Source organism: Lipophrys pholis (genome assembly GCF_963383615.2).
Source record: "Lipophrys pholis genome assembly, chromosome: 3".
Lineage (NCBI taxonomy): Eukaryota > Metazoa > Chordata > Actinopteri > Blenniiformes > Blenniidae > Lipophrys > Lipophrys pholis.
The window spans coordinates 17,527,778-17,543,088 of record NC_137627.1 but is presented as its reverse complement, the minus strand read 5'-3'; the positions used below and the strand labels follow the sequence as shown (position 1 = coordinate 17,543,088).

Sequence of the window (15,311 nt, the reverse complement as noted above, 5' to 3'; positions counted from 1 at the left end):
GTTCATTATTCTTGATCGCTACTCTTGGCATTGACAAAAATATCATTTTTAAAGGTTAACCCTTGCTTGTAAAGATAAATGTTAAAGTAAGTACTCATCCTACATGGGGATTCTCTCAGAGTGAGAAAAATATCTAAAAACAAACCAAAATATATATATATATAAAATATCTGTTTTTTTTTTTAATTTCTTACAGTCCAAAATTAAACTGATATGCAACCGCAGCAACCTTCACTATACACATGCAAAACATAAATATACTGCATGTCCCCTTCTGCAACCCGGCCTTGAAACGTTCACTTCATGCAAATCTGGGGTCTTGTCTTATTAAAGTAGTGGGCCGACTCTTAAACAACTCGGGCTTGACGAGTTCTCTGAACATCTTTTTTTTTTTTATGTTAAAAGGTACATTATCGTACATCTTGACACGACAATCCGGAAGTAGCTTATTGTGAGGTAAGCCTGGCCAGCGCTGAGCAGAGCCGCCAACGTCCCTGTTGTCTACTGCACTGAATATGCTGACGAGTCAAAACGGACAACGTGAAACAACCCGGGCAGCAAAAAGGAGGAAAAACCCACCGAATTGGAAAGACAGAACTTGAAACCATCTTCCGTGTGACGCTCGGCAGTTTAACAAGGTGTTATAAAACCAAACCACGTCACAGTTGGAAAACTGTGGAAACAAAAAGAGTGTAATATAGAAAATTAAATTATTACAGTATATATGCATGTTGACCTATAAAGATAGTAACAATTAAACACTTGCACCATAAAAGTTTACTTTAAAAAAAAAAATAATCCACTGTACTCTGATGTAAACCTCATAAACTTCATAAACCAACCCTGTGATCATGTGGCTACATAAAAAAAAATAAAAAATAAAAAATCAGATATGTGAACTGACTAATTCATTCAAAACAAACCGGGTGGAGAGTTCTGGACTGTTGCAGCAGTGGTGTCGTTAATGTCGGAGACTGTGGAGGAGGAAGGGAGTCGCTACGCTGCACGTGTCAGAACATCTTACCGCCTCCTCAGCAGCCGATCCATGTGAGACACCATGAGACATCGTGGACATCGTCAGAGTGGAAGACAGGCTTTCTGGGTGTTTTCTTTTGTGTGTGTGTGTGTGTGTGTGTGTATTTCCATCCCAGTGAATCAAAGACATGTACACAGCGTTGATGGGGGGCTGCGTGTTAATAGCCGTCTTTCTGAGTGATCATGTTGCTCTGGATCCTCTGCAGCATCTCCTGCATCCGCCGCAACTGTGGAGGAGAAAACAGAGAGAGGCGTTACTTTAACGGGAGGCGTCCTCGTGGTGCTGTGCTGCGGCGGAGCGGCGGGCAGTGTGGGGTTTTATCAGGACTAATTAGTCACACATGAAAACACACCGACCACAAATCAATAACACTCGGGGAGATCAGGTCACGTGACCTGTGGCGAAGTGCTGCAGGGTCCTCTGCCTGCGTCTTTACCAACACGCCAAAATACTGAAGACGACTGACGCAGCACCTCAGGATCATAAAATTCATGCTCACGCTTCTATAAGCTGCTCAGTTCATCATGTCGTTTATTTTCATGGGTTTTAACACTTAAAATAACTTGAAATGTCAAATAACAAACATGAGCTGTCCAGCTAGTTGTATGTGCTTTCATGTTAGTAGTAAAATATCCTGAACGAATGAAATCATCCTTTTGAAATCTTGGCAGTAACACGATTTTGTATTATCTCATTATATTTACACAAAGAAATAAAAAGAAACAACTGAAGAAGAAAACACACTCTTTATTTATAATATAATAAATGGGGAGGAGGAGGAGGAGGAGGAGGAGGAGGAGGGGAACTTGAAACATTTCTCTAATATCTTGGGTTTAACCTTTCTGGCCAGAACTGATCTCTAATCTGGTTCCTTTAACAGGGAGAGCTGGGTCAAGTTGCTGATCACAATAATATTGATGAGTATATTTCCCATAAGAAGTAAGTAATCTATATTTGTTTATTTTAAAGAACAATTGTTTCTCGTATTGGAGATGTGTGTCACATAACCAGATGTTTACGTGATTCCTGGTCCTTGCGTCTTAGTAAATCATTACTGGGAGTCTTTGACATGACGGGGCGACCGACACTTTGTCTGCTCCGAGGCTGCCGAGATTACATTTGCACACGTCAAAGAAAAGTCACAATAAGACACTTTATTGAATGTGGAGCAGGTCTGTGAAAGTGCTCCTGCTTTTGTACATCGGTGACACGTGGACCAGTCAGCCGGTCAATGTGTGTTGTTGGGAAAAGGCTGAGAATCACCGGGTTTGATGCATGCTTCTTCTTCTTTTTTTTTATTCTTTTATCTTTATTCACTTTATAAACTGCTGGTTGGTGAGAAACGCTTCCTTTTAGTTTCCTCCGAGTGAAATAAAGCAAAGATCTTTGTTCTTTCTACGCTTGAAGCTGAAACTCTAAAGAGTAACGCTGAATGTCCTTGTGTTGCTCAAACGATGTTTATGTGGCGGATTGACGTCTAACCTACGGGGGGGTGAGAGGTTGATCAGATTACATCACTTCATATTGTTCATGCTGATTCTTACGCGTCTCAGAAAAATGTGGCGTGGCTTGAAAAACAAAAACAAGTTACAAGTCAACAAAGTGCGTGAGCGCCAGACACTCAGAGGGCCTCGTCGTCTATCCGGCGTGAGCGCGTCTCTGAGCCGGGCTGAGCCTCTGAGTGCTCATGGCGGCCAGAGCCGTGGTCAGACTCGTGATCGCTTTGCTGGTGCAATTCCAGTTCGCGCTCGGCGTGCCGTACCTCCTCGTCTTTCTCTCTGATGAGCTTTTCCGTCTCGCTCTCCGACGCGCTGGGCGCCACGGGGATGGGAAAGTCCGTGCCACTCTCCCTGGTTAATTTACTGCGGAGAAGTTCAACAGGAGCTTTAACAGGTTACAGCTGCACGCGTGCAAAATGGATCTGAATGTGGCTACCAGCGGCGTCTGGCCCGCTTCAGTGTGATCATACTTGCGGTTGCGCTCCTTGACCACCATGCGGGTCATGCTCTGGATGCAGTGGGCTCTGTAGTTCTCATAGTGACACTCCCGGGTCACGTCCTTCAGGTCTTGCATGTGTGTGCGAACCAGCATGTTCCTCAGCTTCACAAAGTCACAGTGCGCGGAGTTCTCCACTGTAAGATCACATTTAACCACCTTCAGAAACCATGGATGACCCACCTTGGTGCAAGAATATCCAGTGGACATTGGGGAAGGCATCAAGTCCAATGAGGGAACATTTTGTGATTCACAGAGAAACACGAGCAGCCAAATGAATGAAATCTGACTTCTACTTCAGAAGTGTTGGTATAGAAGTACTTGGAATTGTCCTTCCCGTCACACTTACAGTTTAAATTAAAGTGTTTTTTTATTTATACCTTTTGGTTGCCGCCTTACGATCGTATCATAGTTTACTAAAAACATTGGTTTTGCCAAATAAAGAAGAAAAGAAAAAAAAAAAAACCTCAAACCTAAATTATGACAATACTTCGTTGTGGAAAGCGTGACTCAAAACTGTGGAGACAATTCAACTACGATCGATGTCATTGCTAAAGATTAAGGTGGTGGATCCCTGCTGAAAAACACAATAGTTAGATTGTATGTGAACAAGCCGTGAGTGTGTAGAAATAGGATTGTACTGTCAGGATTATAATTTCTACTTTTGTATTTAAATAAAGTAAATATGAGAAAATACCAGTTCTGCTAAGGTACTTAAGTAAGATAGTTTACTCAGTAATTCAGCTTTTCCAGCAGAGTATTTGCTTATACAGTAGTAAATACACTCCCCAATGATTTAGTGGAATTCACTTTAAACTGTCGCTATGAGCGGGGCGGTACCTTCTACGATGCCCCAGGGGTAGAGGCGACCTCGCACCCGCTTTCCTTTGGCCTCCACCACCGTGTTGCTGCCAATTACTGCGAAGGGAATGCTTTCCTTGAAGAAAGAAGAGAAACATTGATAAAAAACCCAGCAGCAGCCAGCAGTGCAGGAGGTCCGTGGGTCAATAAGAAAGACTGGATGGAGGCAGAGCTCAGTGCTGCATTGCAGTGATCACCTCCACTTTGCCAACAAACATCTCCACTGTCTTTGCCCTCTTTTCTGTGGCACATTTTTTCCCCCTCATCTCCGTTTGGACCGTCTGGAGGAACACTTGATAGTTTTCAACACTAATATGGAAACATTATTCTGAAGCTGATTCCATTTCTTCCTGCTAACACACTGTTTTTCACTGGAGGGCAACCAAGGACAGATATAGAGAGAGACACACTGGCACGCTGACTCCGTCTTCTCTGCCAGCCAGTGATGCGAGAAGGGTGGAAAAGGGTTGCCTTTTCAGGACTGTGGACGTCTGCACTGGACTGAGTGTTTCGGGTTATTATATCGAATATGTTTTAAGGTTGAAGCATTTATTAGTTGGAAAAGCTTTATTACAGCTCAGTCGAATAAATGAGTACTGCGTCAGAAAGCAAGAAAACTAGTTTTCTGGTGTTCAGGTTGTTATGTTATGTCAGTGCACCCAGGTCTACTGGGAAATCAATACCACAACGCTGAGGCCTCTGCCCCAGAAGAGGCCAAAAGGTTGAAATAACAAAGAAATGACACACTGACAAACATGTGGCAGCTGCGACGCTTACCTTCAGCTCGTAGTCTTGCTGCTTGAAATCTTCATCTTCATCAGAGTCGCAGTCGGGGAACTGGTAAATCTTGATGCCGTACTGCTCGATCTCTTCTCTGATCTGCAAGATAAGATGTGTCGTGAGAATTAAACTTCGACAATGTAAACAAACCTGACTGACCTCGTACAAAGTATTGCATTTCGGTGATTGGTTCACGGTGGAACGTCTTCAAGAAAAGTTTTCTTGCCTTAATTTTCTTTTTCTTGACCTCAGTCGGGGTGAGCGTGTCTGCTTTGGCGAGGATGGGCACGATGTTGACCTTCTCATGGAGAGCCTTCATAAACTCCACATCCAATGGCCGGAGACTGGAAGAAACACAAATCAGACCTCTCACAATTTGATCTGACCAGTAATGATGGACACACACCAGCAGAGGGAGCACTTTCTCTATACGTGTGACTGAAATGCACTGCAGCGATTTTTTTATTTATTTTTTTGTAATGGTGGAGTTGTTCTTTGATGAGGACAGTGATGTGAAACAGTGCATGTGCACAAACGCACTGAAAAGCACCGCATCAGCACAATACAACTGATTTGTGTGAAGGCCCTGCACCAGATGTAAATTCACCTGAAGGCAGCAGAGAGCTGCTTTAACTACGGGCGAGAGACGCTGCATTAACAATTCATGTGGCTGAATGCACCTCAAGTACAGACTGGTACACTACATGTACATGTTAGTTCTCTTACTCAGGGATGTGATTTATAATGAGTGGATTAATTATAGAAAGATCTACGCCGGAGGAGAAGTGGAGCTTTATCATACCCGTGACCGAAAGGTGAGATGAAATAGAGGCAGCAGTGTACACGGTTGTCCTGGATGTTCTTGCGGTTGAGGCCGCTCTCGTCCCTGAAGTACTGCTCGAACTGCTGGTCAATATAATCAGCCACTGGCTTCCAGCTAAAGCAGAAACACACAGGGACGTTCAGTCGAGCAGCGTAGACAATAGAACTGAAATCAGGTTGTACCTCCGAGGATCAATAGTTTTAGTCAAATTAAAGACGTTTGCTATGTACCATTCGGTGTTGTTTACAGCATCTCCAAACCCCGGGGTGTCCACGATGGTGAGCTTCAGTTTCACGCCTTTCTCCTCAATGTCCACAGTGTGTTTGGTGATTTCCACTGTTTGTGTAATTCGCTCTGATCGAAAGACGACAAAGGGGCTTCAGTTTCAAATATGACGGCATGTAACATGTAGAAGAAAAACCTGAGTTGTTCAAGCTGAATCAGCTTCCTCACCTTCAGCGTTGAGCAGCTTCCTATCTTTGTAGAGATCTGTGAGAAACAGACTGTTGACCAGGGTGGACTTTCCCAGGCCAGACTCACCTTCAAACAAAGAACAACAAAGAGAAAACAGCCAGGCTCAAGACTTTGTGATTAGCAGCTCCTTCAAAGTCCGCTGTGGGCTGAAGATCAAATGTCTGCTAATGTGCAAAGGGGGATTTACCTGCTACCATGAGCGTGAAGTCAAATCCTTTCTTGACTGACTTGCGATGGACCTGGTTTGGCAATGTTGCGAAACCCACATATTCCTTGTCCTGGTCCTAAAAGTAAATGAGACAACTTTCTGTAAGTGGACATTATATGCATTTCTATACGACTGTGGTACTTTTTGAATTCCAACAGACATCATCATAACTGTTTTGTACAAGTTGTCCCTTTCCTGGTCAACTTTCCCACAATGCATTTGGGAAAACACAAAGCCCAACATGCTGCACCACAAAAATACGAGTTCAAATAAAACACATAAAGTATCATATTTTCAACTGTCTGGTTCAAGCTTTCACAGTGCTGGCAATGTTTCTATACAACATGTAGTTTACAGCTGTTCAGCCACGTTACAGACAGAACTAAAGCACGCAGAGCAGGTTCAGCCTCCTCTTGTTACCTCGTTACTGTTGTATGGGTCAAACAGACCCCAGGGGCTCTTTGGCCTCGATGGACTGGCAAAAGACGACAAGTCAAACTCCACGCTTTTGCTCTGCGGCAAACTGGCGTCTGAACCTGAATCTGACTGGGCCCTCCCCGCCACAGGGGGGCGCAGATAAGACGGGGTGTGTGGGCGATCTTCGCCCTCAGCCTCCCTGTCTGCGTCATGGGCCTCGTGGTGGTGCCCATGATCATGATGGTGCATGTGGTCGTTTTCGTGGTGGTGGTGGTGGTGGTGGACATGCCCTCCATGATGCTGAGGGTCTTGCATTATGCTCTCCACTTCTGAATCATCTGAATGGCTTGAATGCTAGAGAGACACCAAAGTCAAAAGGATGGATGAAGTGGAGCAGAGGACGGGGGAGGCAACAGGATGGGGGCAAAGACAAGTTGGAGGAAAGGTCCAGTGAAAATACGGGAGCAAAAATGCACACCTTTAAGAAATGCTTGGAATAATGACCAGTTCTTGGTTTTAAGCGATTTAGGAATCCCAGCTATAGTTCTGAATAGTCACCGCAATTATGAAGAACTAAATCTGATCAGAATTTGAATTTCACTTTAAGGTTGGCAGACAGCAGGTGGAGAAACAGAAATCTGCTTAGCTGGTTAGAAAATATGTGGATGAGTCTTCAACAAAACAGCGAGAGAGGAATCTAGTAACTCTGTGGATCTCTTTACTTTGAAACCCATATTGAATCAGTGTAATTGTTATCTGTTATCAGCTTTCCTGCATCATGTGTTTCAGTCTCCTGACCACTTCATACAGTTTGCGCAACAAAAAAGTGGGTTCTTCATGATTCATGATAAAGGACGGTTTCTTTCTCATTAAACAGTTTACTATACCATAACAGAAATTGAATGGTTTTCTTTTTTTTAAGATGATTCTGCTGTGTTTATTAGAGACTCTGGCCTCCACATCTTGAGATGATCTGTTTCACCCTCTGGAGTTTTTAGGGGCGTCACTAATACCTGCTCAGTATTATGGTCCCTGCTGTGGGTTGGGGTGGCAGGGCGCGAGTTGTGCTCGTCTGATGAAGACGCAGCGTCATGGTCACTGTCCTCCATTGCAACTGGGGCTACAGCACACTCTGCAATCTCCAACCAGAGAGGAGCGCACAAGTGGGGAGATTCAACAGGGCAGACGGCAGCAATGGGGTGTTGACAGGAAGGAGGGGGAACCCCGAAGTCCGTCATGAAAATATGAGGTGCGTGAGGTTCAAGAGTCATGAGGAGTGTGACGAAAGGAACCGACATGATGAAGGTGTGAAGAAGACAAGGTAAAAGATGAGAAGAAAAAAGAAAGATTAAATAAAGGCAAAAACAAATTAAAATATGAGACAATATACCATTTACCAAAGAAATGGTATGATCACAGGGCAGATGAGACAACTGCTCAGTGGAGAAGTCAGAGTCGAGTGAGTGATGCAGAATTGCTTTCTGGCTGCAGCTGTTGCTACAGTTTTCCATAAATTCTAATGTCGTCACAAATTCCTGTGGTGCTGTCTTATTCAGTGTTCCAAGCACCAGCAAACCTGCACCACTCAAGACAATGTAAAGTCAGCCTGTACATTCAAACATCCCTGCTGCAGGAGCACGGTGGAAAAAGTCATTCAGTGTCTGATGAAGAGTCAAAGTGCCAAAATAAAACTCACTTTCACCCAAAGAAACTCATTTTTTGCCAAATTTTGCTTTAAATTATGATATTCTGTTAAAACATCAAAGCTCAAAATGCAGTTCTTAAAACATGTCGTGTTACTGCTGCACAGTTTATATCCTCCATTCTGACCGACGGCTTTCATTACTGTGTGGGATTTAGAGCTTTAGGGCAGAGGAGACATTGATAGTTTCCTAGTTGAGGAAATCAGTGACCTGCTTTCCAGTACCACAACCAAACCACTGAGATCAATGTCCAACATGGCTCCTTCTGTGACCTACATAGAAGACACGGTCAATCGTAAAGCAACAACAGCTTTGAAGTGGTGTCGAATATAGTTTCCCACATTTATCCTTAATATAGAAAATGCAAAAGTGACTGAGGAGAGAGAGCATCAGTTAGCAACATCACAACATATGATCACAACTCGAGCTGTAAAAGAAGCAGAATGAAAGAGCAAACTAATTCAAAACCCCTGGTGTAATGACTGCTCATCTGTCCTTCATGCACAATCTCACCTCCTCTCTTGTCGCCTCACCTGTGGTACCTTTCACCAGTGCAGCAATCCTCTCCCTTTGGCTTCCGTGTATGCTGCTCTTCATACCCTCTCTAGCAGGCAGCATGGAGCACAGACCAGAGGCTCCAGCATTTATACACCTCCATGCCAGGGGACACAGCGTCCTTCAACCCTATCGAGCCGCTCGGTGCCCCGGAGGGACGATCAGCAGCATTGATGAGCTACACGTCACTGATCAAAGGCCACACACTGACCCACACATGGAGTAAATCCTCTAAACCGAGGGCGTCAAAGAGAGCTGACACCACACTGCAGCCAAACTCAGCCCCATAAGCTCCGTCTCATATCATCATCGTCATTTTCAGCTGAATACTAGACATCACAATGTTTCCCTCACGTTATAAGAGTAGTCACAGTTGTTTGGAGACCTAAGCAGTAAAAAACTAAACTTTTCTCAAGCACATAGCTTGAGAAAAGTTTAGTTTTTTACTGTTTAGTTTTTTACTGTTTAGTTTTTTACTGTTTGGAGACCTAAGCAGTAAAAAACTAAACTTTTCTCAAGCTATGTGCTTTAAACTTTAGATATCTGGTAAGTCTTTATAAATAATCTGCAACTGTCATAACTGTTACACTTGTAGTTTTGTGCCAATCTCAACATTAGCTTAATTCATTTAATCATTTCAAACTGTCTCCAAACTACATGAATAGTATTTATGACTCACTTATACATTTTCACCATGTTTTATTCTTACAAATATCAAGATTTAAAAAGGTCATTATAGATAAACTGAATCTCTTTACCATGTATTCTACTGCATTATTCTTATTTTGGTAAAAACAAGTCAGCAAGCATGTAAAACTGTGAAAATCCCACAAATACTGTAAAATGTCCACTCCATTTTGATGAGGAGTCGACTGTGATGCTTTTACTGATAAAAAAAAGTTCAAATTTAGAAAGAAATTAAATGGTTGTTTTTTTAATCTGTCATTTGTCTCCGAGGAAGAAATAATGGAGGACAAATAACTCATGATGACAAAAAAAAACACTCAAAATGATGGTTAATCCAAAAAAAAATATATAATAATAATTTAAACTGAAGACTCCATCAGACATGAAAATAGCATTCTGTGTATCATAACAGTAACATGTACACACTAAAGCACAACATGAGCCAGCCAAGCTACTTAACACTGTCATCATGGGCAAACAAGTAGCTGCTGTGATTATGTTAATGAGCCCACTAATGAAGCAAATAAATGAATTAAATATAAACTATTTACATGCTGATGTACATGTCTTCACGTGCAACATTAAACTTTAAAGCAACTTCCTCATTTATAAGCAAATTTATTCAGTAAGTTCCTACAGAGTAAAAAATCACCTCACCAGGGTGGATTGTCTCAATTCATTCACACCAACACCACCATGATGTCTCATACACATTCACACCCCTCATCCTCCAACTCTATTCTAACCATAACACCATTGCTTTGTCAGTTACTTCTACAGTCACAACATATAAACTTGAAGCCATTTCAAATTTGGTAGTGATAATTATGGTTACAAAAATAAGAACAAGGATAAGGACATATGAAGTGTTCTAATCTCTTTCATAAGCACCCAGGCACACACACACACCCAGGCACACACACACACCCAGGCACACACACACACACACACACACACACACACACACACACACACACACACACACACACACACACACACACACACACACACACACACACACACACACACACACACACACACACACACACACACTATCTGGTGAAACCATCTTTAAATCCAGCTGATGAGGCAGGCATTACTGAGAGCAGGTAGTGGGATTCACTTCTCTCTCAGCGCTCTGAAGCAGCTTTGTAAGGCAAAATAATTAAGTGAAAAAGAAGAACATGATGCAACTTTTTCCTCCTTCGGAACCAGTCAGACCTTCCGTCCATCTTCATCTTGACTTAAGAGTATATGAGTTAAAACCAGCTACAGCTGAGGAGGTTTAACAAAAGGAATTTCATCAAAAATGGGATCATTCCTTTAAAGCTAAAAAAAACCCACATTCATCTGCTCCTGGCTTCTTTAAGAGATTTCACTAGAAAGCCGAATGACACGACTCAAGAAGTGAATTCAGGAACGATCAGAGCTACCTGGTGTTGCTGTCACACTGTGGCATGAATGAGGAAAAAAGTAAAACTTTATGTTTGTCTTCTATTTTCTTGCGTCTGTTAAATCTATACAGATGAATCACGATACTGAAGCGAATGTAGAAGACTAACAAGCAGACATTTTCACTTCTTCATGTCTTAAGTTACTCCTGTCACACAGAGCAGCAGCAGCACTTCATTCTCAGTGTGGATTTATTTCCACTGAATTGCACTTTTCTTTAACTGGTTCACTTCCATGTACTGCAATGCAGCTGAAAGTCATACTGTAGATATTAGAAAATATTAAACATATACCAGCATGGGGAGTTCAAATATCAGGAAAATTTCAAGAGGTCAGCACAGCCTCCCTTGAACAAGCGTAGTATTTTCTGTAAGTCAGCTTGTTCAAAGTGAATAGAAAATGTACACTTCACTCCAAAGCCGATAGAAAAGCTCAATCGGACCATTGTGTGTGAGCCGCAAGAATCAATACGCTTAGGAAACCCATGACTGAAGCTTGACTGAAGTGTAAATGCTGCACAGACCAAACACAGGATGTGATGGATTTTAGAGTTATTCTGAGTTTACTGTAACTGAGACGGATAACAGGGAAATGTGTGCTGCTTTAAAATTTATTTATATATGTCAAAGGTTGTACGTGGCAATTTTAGCACATCACACAGCATCGAAATATTTCCTCACAGCCGCTTGTCTCAAATATTATCTAACGATGTGTAAAACAATCTCCTATAACTAGAATAAGACCAAGTGGGCTCTGACATCAATTTCTCAAATTTGCACAAGGCCGCCACACAAAGTGTCCCAGTGGGATCAGTCTCAGCTGAGACCTGAACCAATTACTATTTCCAAAGCAGGCTGAGGGGTTAGTTCCTCATTGAGTAATGAGGAAACTTTATCATTGTTAGGATGGGAATAATAGAGAATAAATAATCCTTGAACCAGGTGAAACCACAGTGTAGCTGGTTCAAGCCTAAAAAGGCCGGACGAGGCCTTAAAGTAAAACATGTTACAGGAAATGCTGCAAAAACAAAACGGCTCATTTTATGATAAATATTCCTGCAAAGAAAGTAAGACAACTCAAGCGTGATTAGCTTTAATGACTTCCTCACATTACTTAAAATACTTTAAAGACTTCCTCAAATAACTTAAAAACATTTATCCACATTTTCTACATAGCTAAATAAATGAGACAGGGAGAATTAAACAATGGCATGCAGCGGCATTAAGCCCAGGGTAATAGCGGGGTTTCGTGGGGTTCGTTATAACGGACACAGATACATGCAGCATGTTGTGATGAAGCCTCAATGTGAACCGGCGATGTCCACGAATGTCTTGTCAAAGTGGGGCTAAAGCAATACTTTGACTCTAGAGCTGTTTATTGCATAAACAGTCCAGACCAATGGCTTCAATCTATCTAATGACATTTAATAAGTGGTCTGGAAGGCAAGTAGTAGGCTGCAGTACAACTGGGAACACTAATCCTTTGTAGTGTTTCAGCCAAAGGTTATCGAAGAGACCTTTGCGGGAGGAATAACTTCTTGAGCATGTCAGAAAGATGTGGCACATGTTTTATGGTGGGACTAAAACCTCTGCTGCAGTCCCTGAGAAACAATTGTAGGACATGAAGTCCGGCTGAACACAAACAAGTTGTGCGTTTGGCTGCGACTTTGACTGCTTTGTTACTGTTGGATCGTGGCAGTGGGTCCGACTGACACAGCGCTGATGGATGATGATTTGTTGCAATAAACGCAGCTTTCGGGGGGGAAAGGCCCTCTTCAAATGCTCCCTGTACGACATGGGAAATGCAATCAGAAGCTGCCAGAAGTCATAAAGAACCATAAAGCATGGTGGTATTGACCTTCCATGATGAAAGCACGCTACGGCTTGAGGAGGAAACGCAGTCAACAGAGTCATTCATAACCCAGCTACAATAATTGCTCTGCTATATTATTCACTGCATGCTTAAATCTCTTTTTTCTTGAAGAATTGTTACTTTAATTTATGCAGGCAGAATATGAAAGATGACACACATAAGTTGTTATTGTATAACTACACATACCAATCAGCCATAACAATATGAACGCTAACACATGAAGTTAAAACTCTGATTCTCTCCGTATCATGGGACCTGTTGGAGTGTACGATACATCAGGCAGCAAGGGAACAGTGTGTCCTCAGATTTGATGTGCGAAATGCAGCAAAAATGGTTAAGGGAAAGGATTTCTGAAAGTTTGATAAAGACCAAACTGTTTTGACAACTGTGACAAATCATCTTCAAAATTGAAGCCATTTTCGGGTGTCATTCTGCAGTGGTCAGTATTTATCCAAAGTGATCCAAAGAGGAAAAGGTGGTGAACTGACGACGGGGTCATGGTTGGAAAGGCTCACTGATGCATGCGGGGAGTGAAGGCTGGCTTGTATAGTCTAATCCAACAGACAGGCTACTGAGGGTCAAACAAAATGGATGTAGAATTTAATGCTGGTAAAAAAGAAGGTATCAGAACACACAATACAGAAGTAATGTGCCTATTTCACGTTCATTCGACACATTAGAAACCGATACCTTGTATGTAGAAATGTGAATGGTGTGGAGGGCACATGCTGAATACCAGTAAGGTTTCCCCTTGTCATGAGGCCAGCAGCAGGTGGTGAAGTGAGCCATGTGCGCTCTGTGTGAATGCTGTGGTTGTTTGGGTAGTTATAGCAGGGCTCTGTGTGAAGCTGGCTCAGTACACAGGGAGAGAGAGACAGAAATAGTGTGCCCCCCCCGCCCCCCCCACACACACACACACACCACCACCACCCCAACCTCTCACAGCTCATGCAAATGTTCAAATGATCATAGCAGTGCGACAGGAAACACGAGTAATGCCGCATCCTGCTCTGCATTGCCAGAAGTTGATGATTTCTGTGCATACATGTGAGAATGGCATCGAAAGAACTGGCAATCTTAGTAATAACATGCATCTCTGTCCCAAATGTGTCTTTCTGTCAACTGAGAAACAATGTCTCCCTCCACCAGAGGCTCATTCATAACACTCTCAATGCATTAAACCGTCACCTATGGTCAATACAAGTGTCAATCATGTCGCGTTTTAGCTCCTTGACATGGGCATCGAGTAAAAGCTCAGAACATTTCATGCATAACAGATATTCTCGATGCACTCAGTAGCAGAAGAAAATGGCCATGACTTGTTTAAAAAATCATATCTGAACTGAAAAAGTGGTCTCATGCAGGATTCAGTGAATGTGCATCTTCCTCTGGATCATAGGAATTCTGACACCTCTGCTGTAAGCACAGGGAAAACCTGCAGCCACCAATGTTGGAAAGTCACACAAAAGAAAACAAACACAAAGGGTTAGGCTTGACTGCAAGCTCAGCAAAAAAGGAAGCAACACATACCTCTGTATCACTGTGTGTTTCCATAGTTGCTGCCATATCATGCACTAACAACTAGTAGAAATCCTTTGGTTTAATCCAGAAAGCAAAAGACAAAAAAAGAAAGAAAAGAAACAGTAAAAAGAGCTTTATGAAGCCTCCTAGACAGAGTGTAACCTCTTGGGTTTCTGGGCCAAGTTACATAAGCACATCTACGATCCTTCTCTCACCACTCACATGGCATCCACTTTTCTCCTAAACATTCTCCCACACGCTGCCTGTAAACATCTTTATTTGAACAGGTGCATGCTCGATCTCTGCCACTCTGCATCTGGAGCCTTCCAGGAGCTCCACCCTCCTCTCCAGTTTGGGCCAATCTGAAGCTGATGTGCAGACGATTGACACTCGTTTGTGTGTGTGCGCTGCTGCCCTGCCTTGAGAAAAGGAGCTATTCTACAGAGAAAACATCTGCCCTCTCGCCTCGCCACAAGCCTCTTGTGCCCTCATTCCTCAAGCCACCCTGTCAGATCAACACATCACTGACTTCTCGCTCTCTCATGCACGGCCACACGCACCAATGCATGCACATACAAGTAAAGAGTGGATTGGTCAGAAATTGTTTCATAGTTTAAACAGACACAGTGTGATAATGTCTTGAAAAACAGTGATACAAATCAAAATAAGAAGAGGGGCTGAGCATCAGACGATAATAGGAGCTTAGCTTCTTACAATGGCCATCACATCACCCCAGACCTCCCAGCTGGCAGTGCCAGGGCCAGAGCGGCACAAGCTGAGTGTGAATCCATGGTGGGGAGGAGAGGTGACTTGTAGGCTACATGCTACAACTAATCTCTCTCTCTCTCTCTCTCTCTCTCTCTCTCTCTCTCTCTCTCTCTCTCTCTCTCTCTCTCTCTCTCTCTCTCTCTCTCTCTCTCTCTCTCT

At 42.8% G+C, this 15,311-nt stretch overlaps 2 protein-coding genes across 3 annotated transcripts in view; both read right to left on the bottom strand.

The window, feature by feature from the left end:
* Positions 1 to 228: 228 nt before the first annotated feature.
* The window catches only part of elna (elastin a), a 152,996-nt gene continuing 137,913 nt past the window's right edge, over positions 229 to 15,311 (bottom strand). Inside the window, exon 36 of the mRNA XM_080459435.1 lies at positions 229 to 296. Coding sequence (XP_080315561.1) covers positions 235 to 296 — 62 coding nt within the window. The 3' untranslated portion in view covers positions 229 to 234. The remainder of the gene's footprint in view (positions 297 to 15,311) is intronic.
* Positions 396 to 14,669, bottom strand: septin4b (septin 4b). Of its 2 annotated transcripts, none has more exons than XM_080459437.1 (11): positions 14,394 to 14,669; positions 6,157 to 6,253; positions 5,949 to 6,035; positions 5,726 to 5,849; positions 5,475 to 5,609; positions 4,899 to 5,016; positions 4,670 to 4,771; positions 3,872 to 3,968; positions 3,006 to 3,168; positions 2,799 to 2,898; positions 396 to 1,262 (listed from the first exon to the last, which is right to left on the bottom strand). In XM_080459437.1, the coding sequence occupies exons 1-11, from the start codon at positions 14,427 to 14,429 to the stop codon at positions 1,194 to 1,196; spliced, it is 1,128 nt and encodes a 375-aa protein (XP_080315563.1). In that variant the 5' UTR covers positions 14,430 to 14,669; the 3' UTR covers positions 396 to 1,193. The 2 variants fall into 2 exon arrangements, with proteins under 2 accessions (XP_080315563.1, XP_080315564.1); XM_080459438.1 differs by lacking the exon at positions 14,394 to 14,669 and adding an exon at positions 6,598 to 6,942.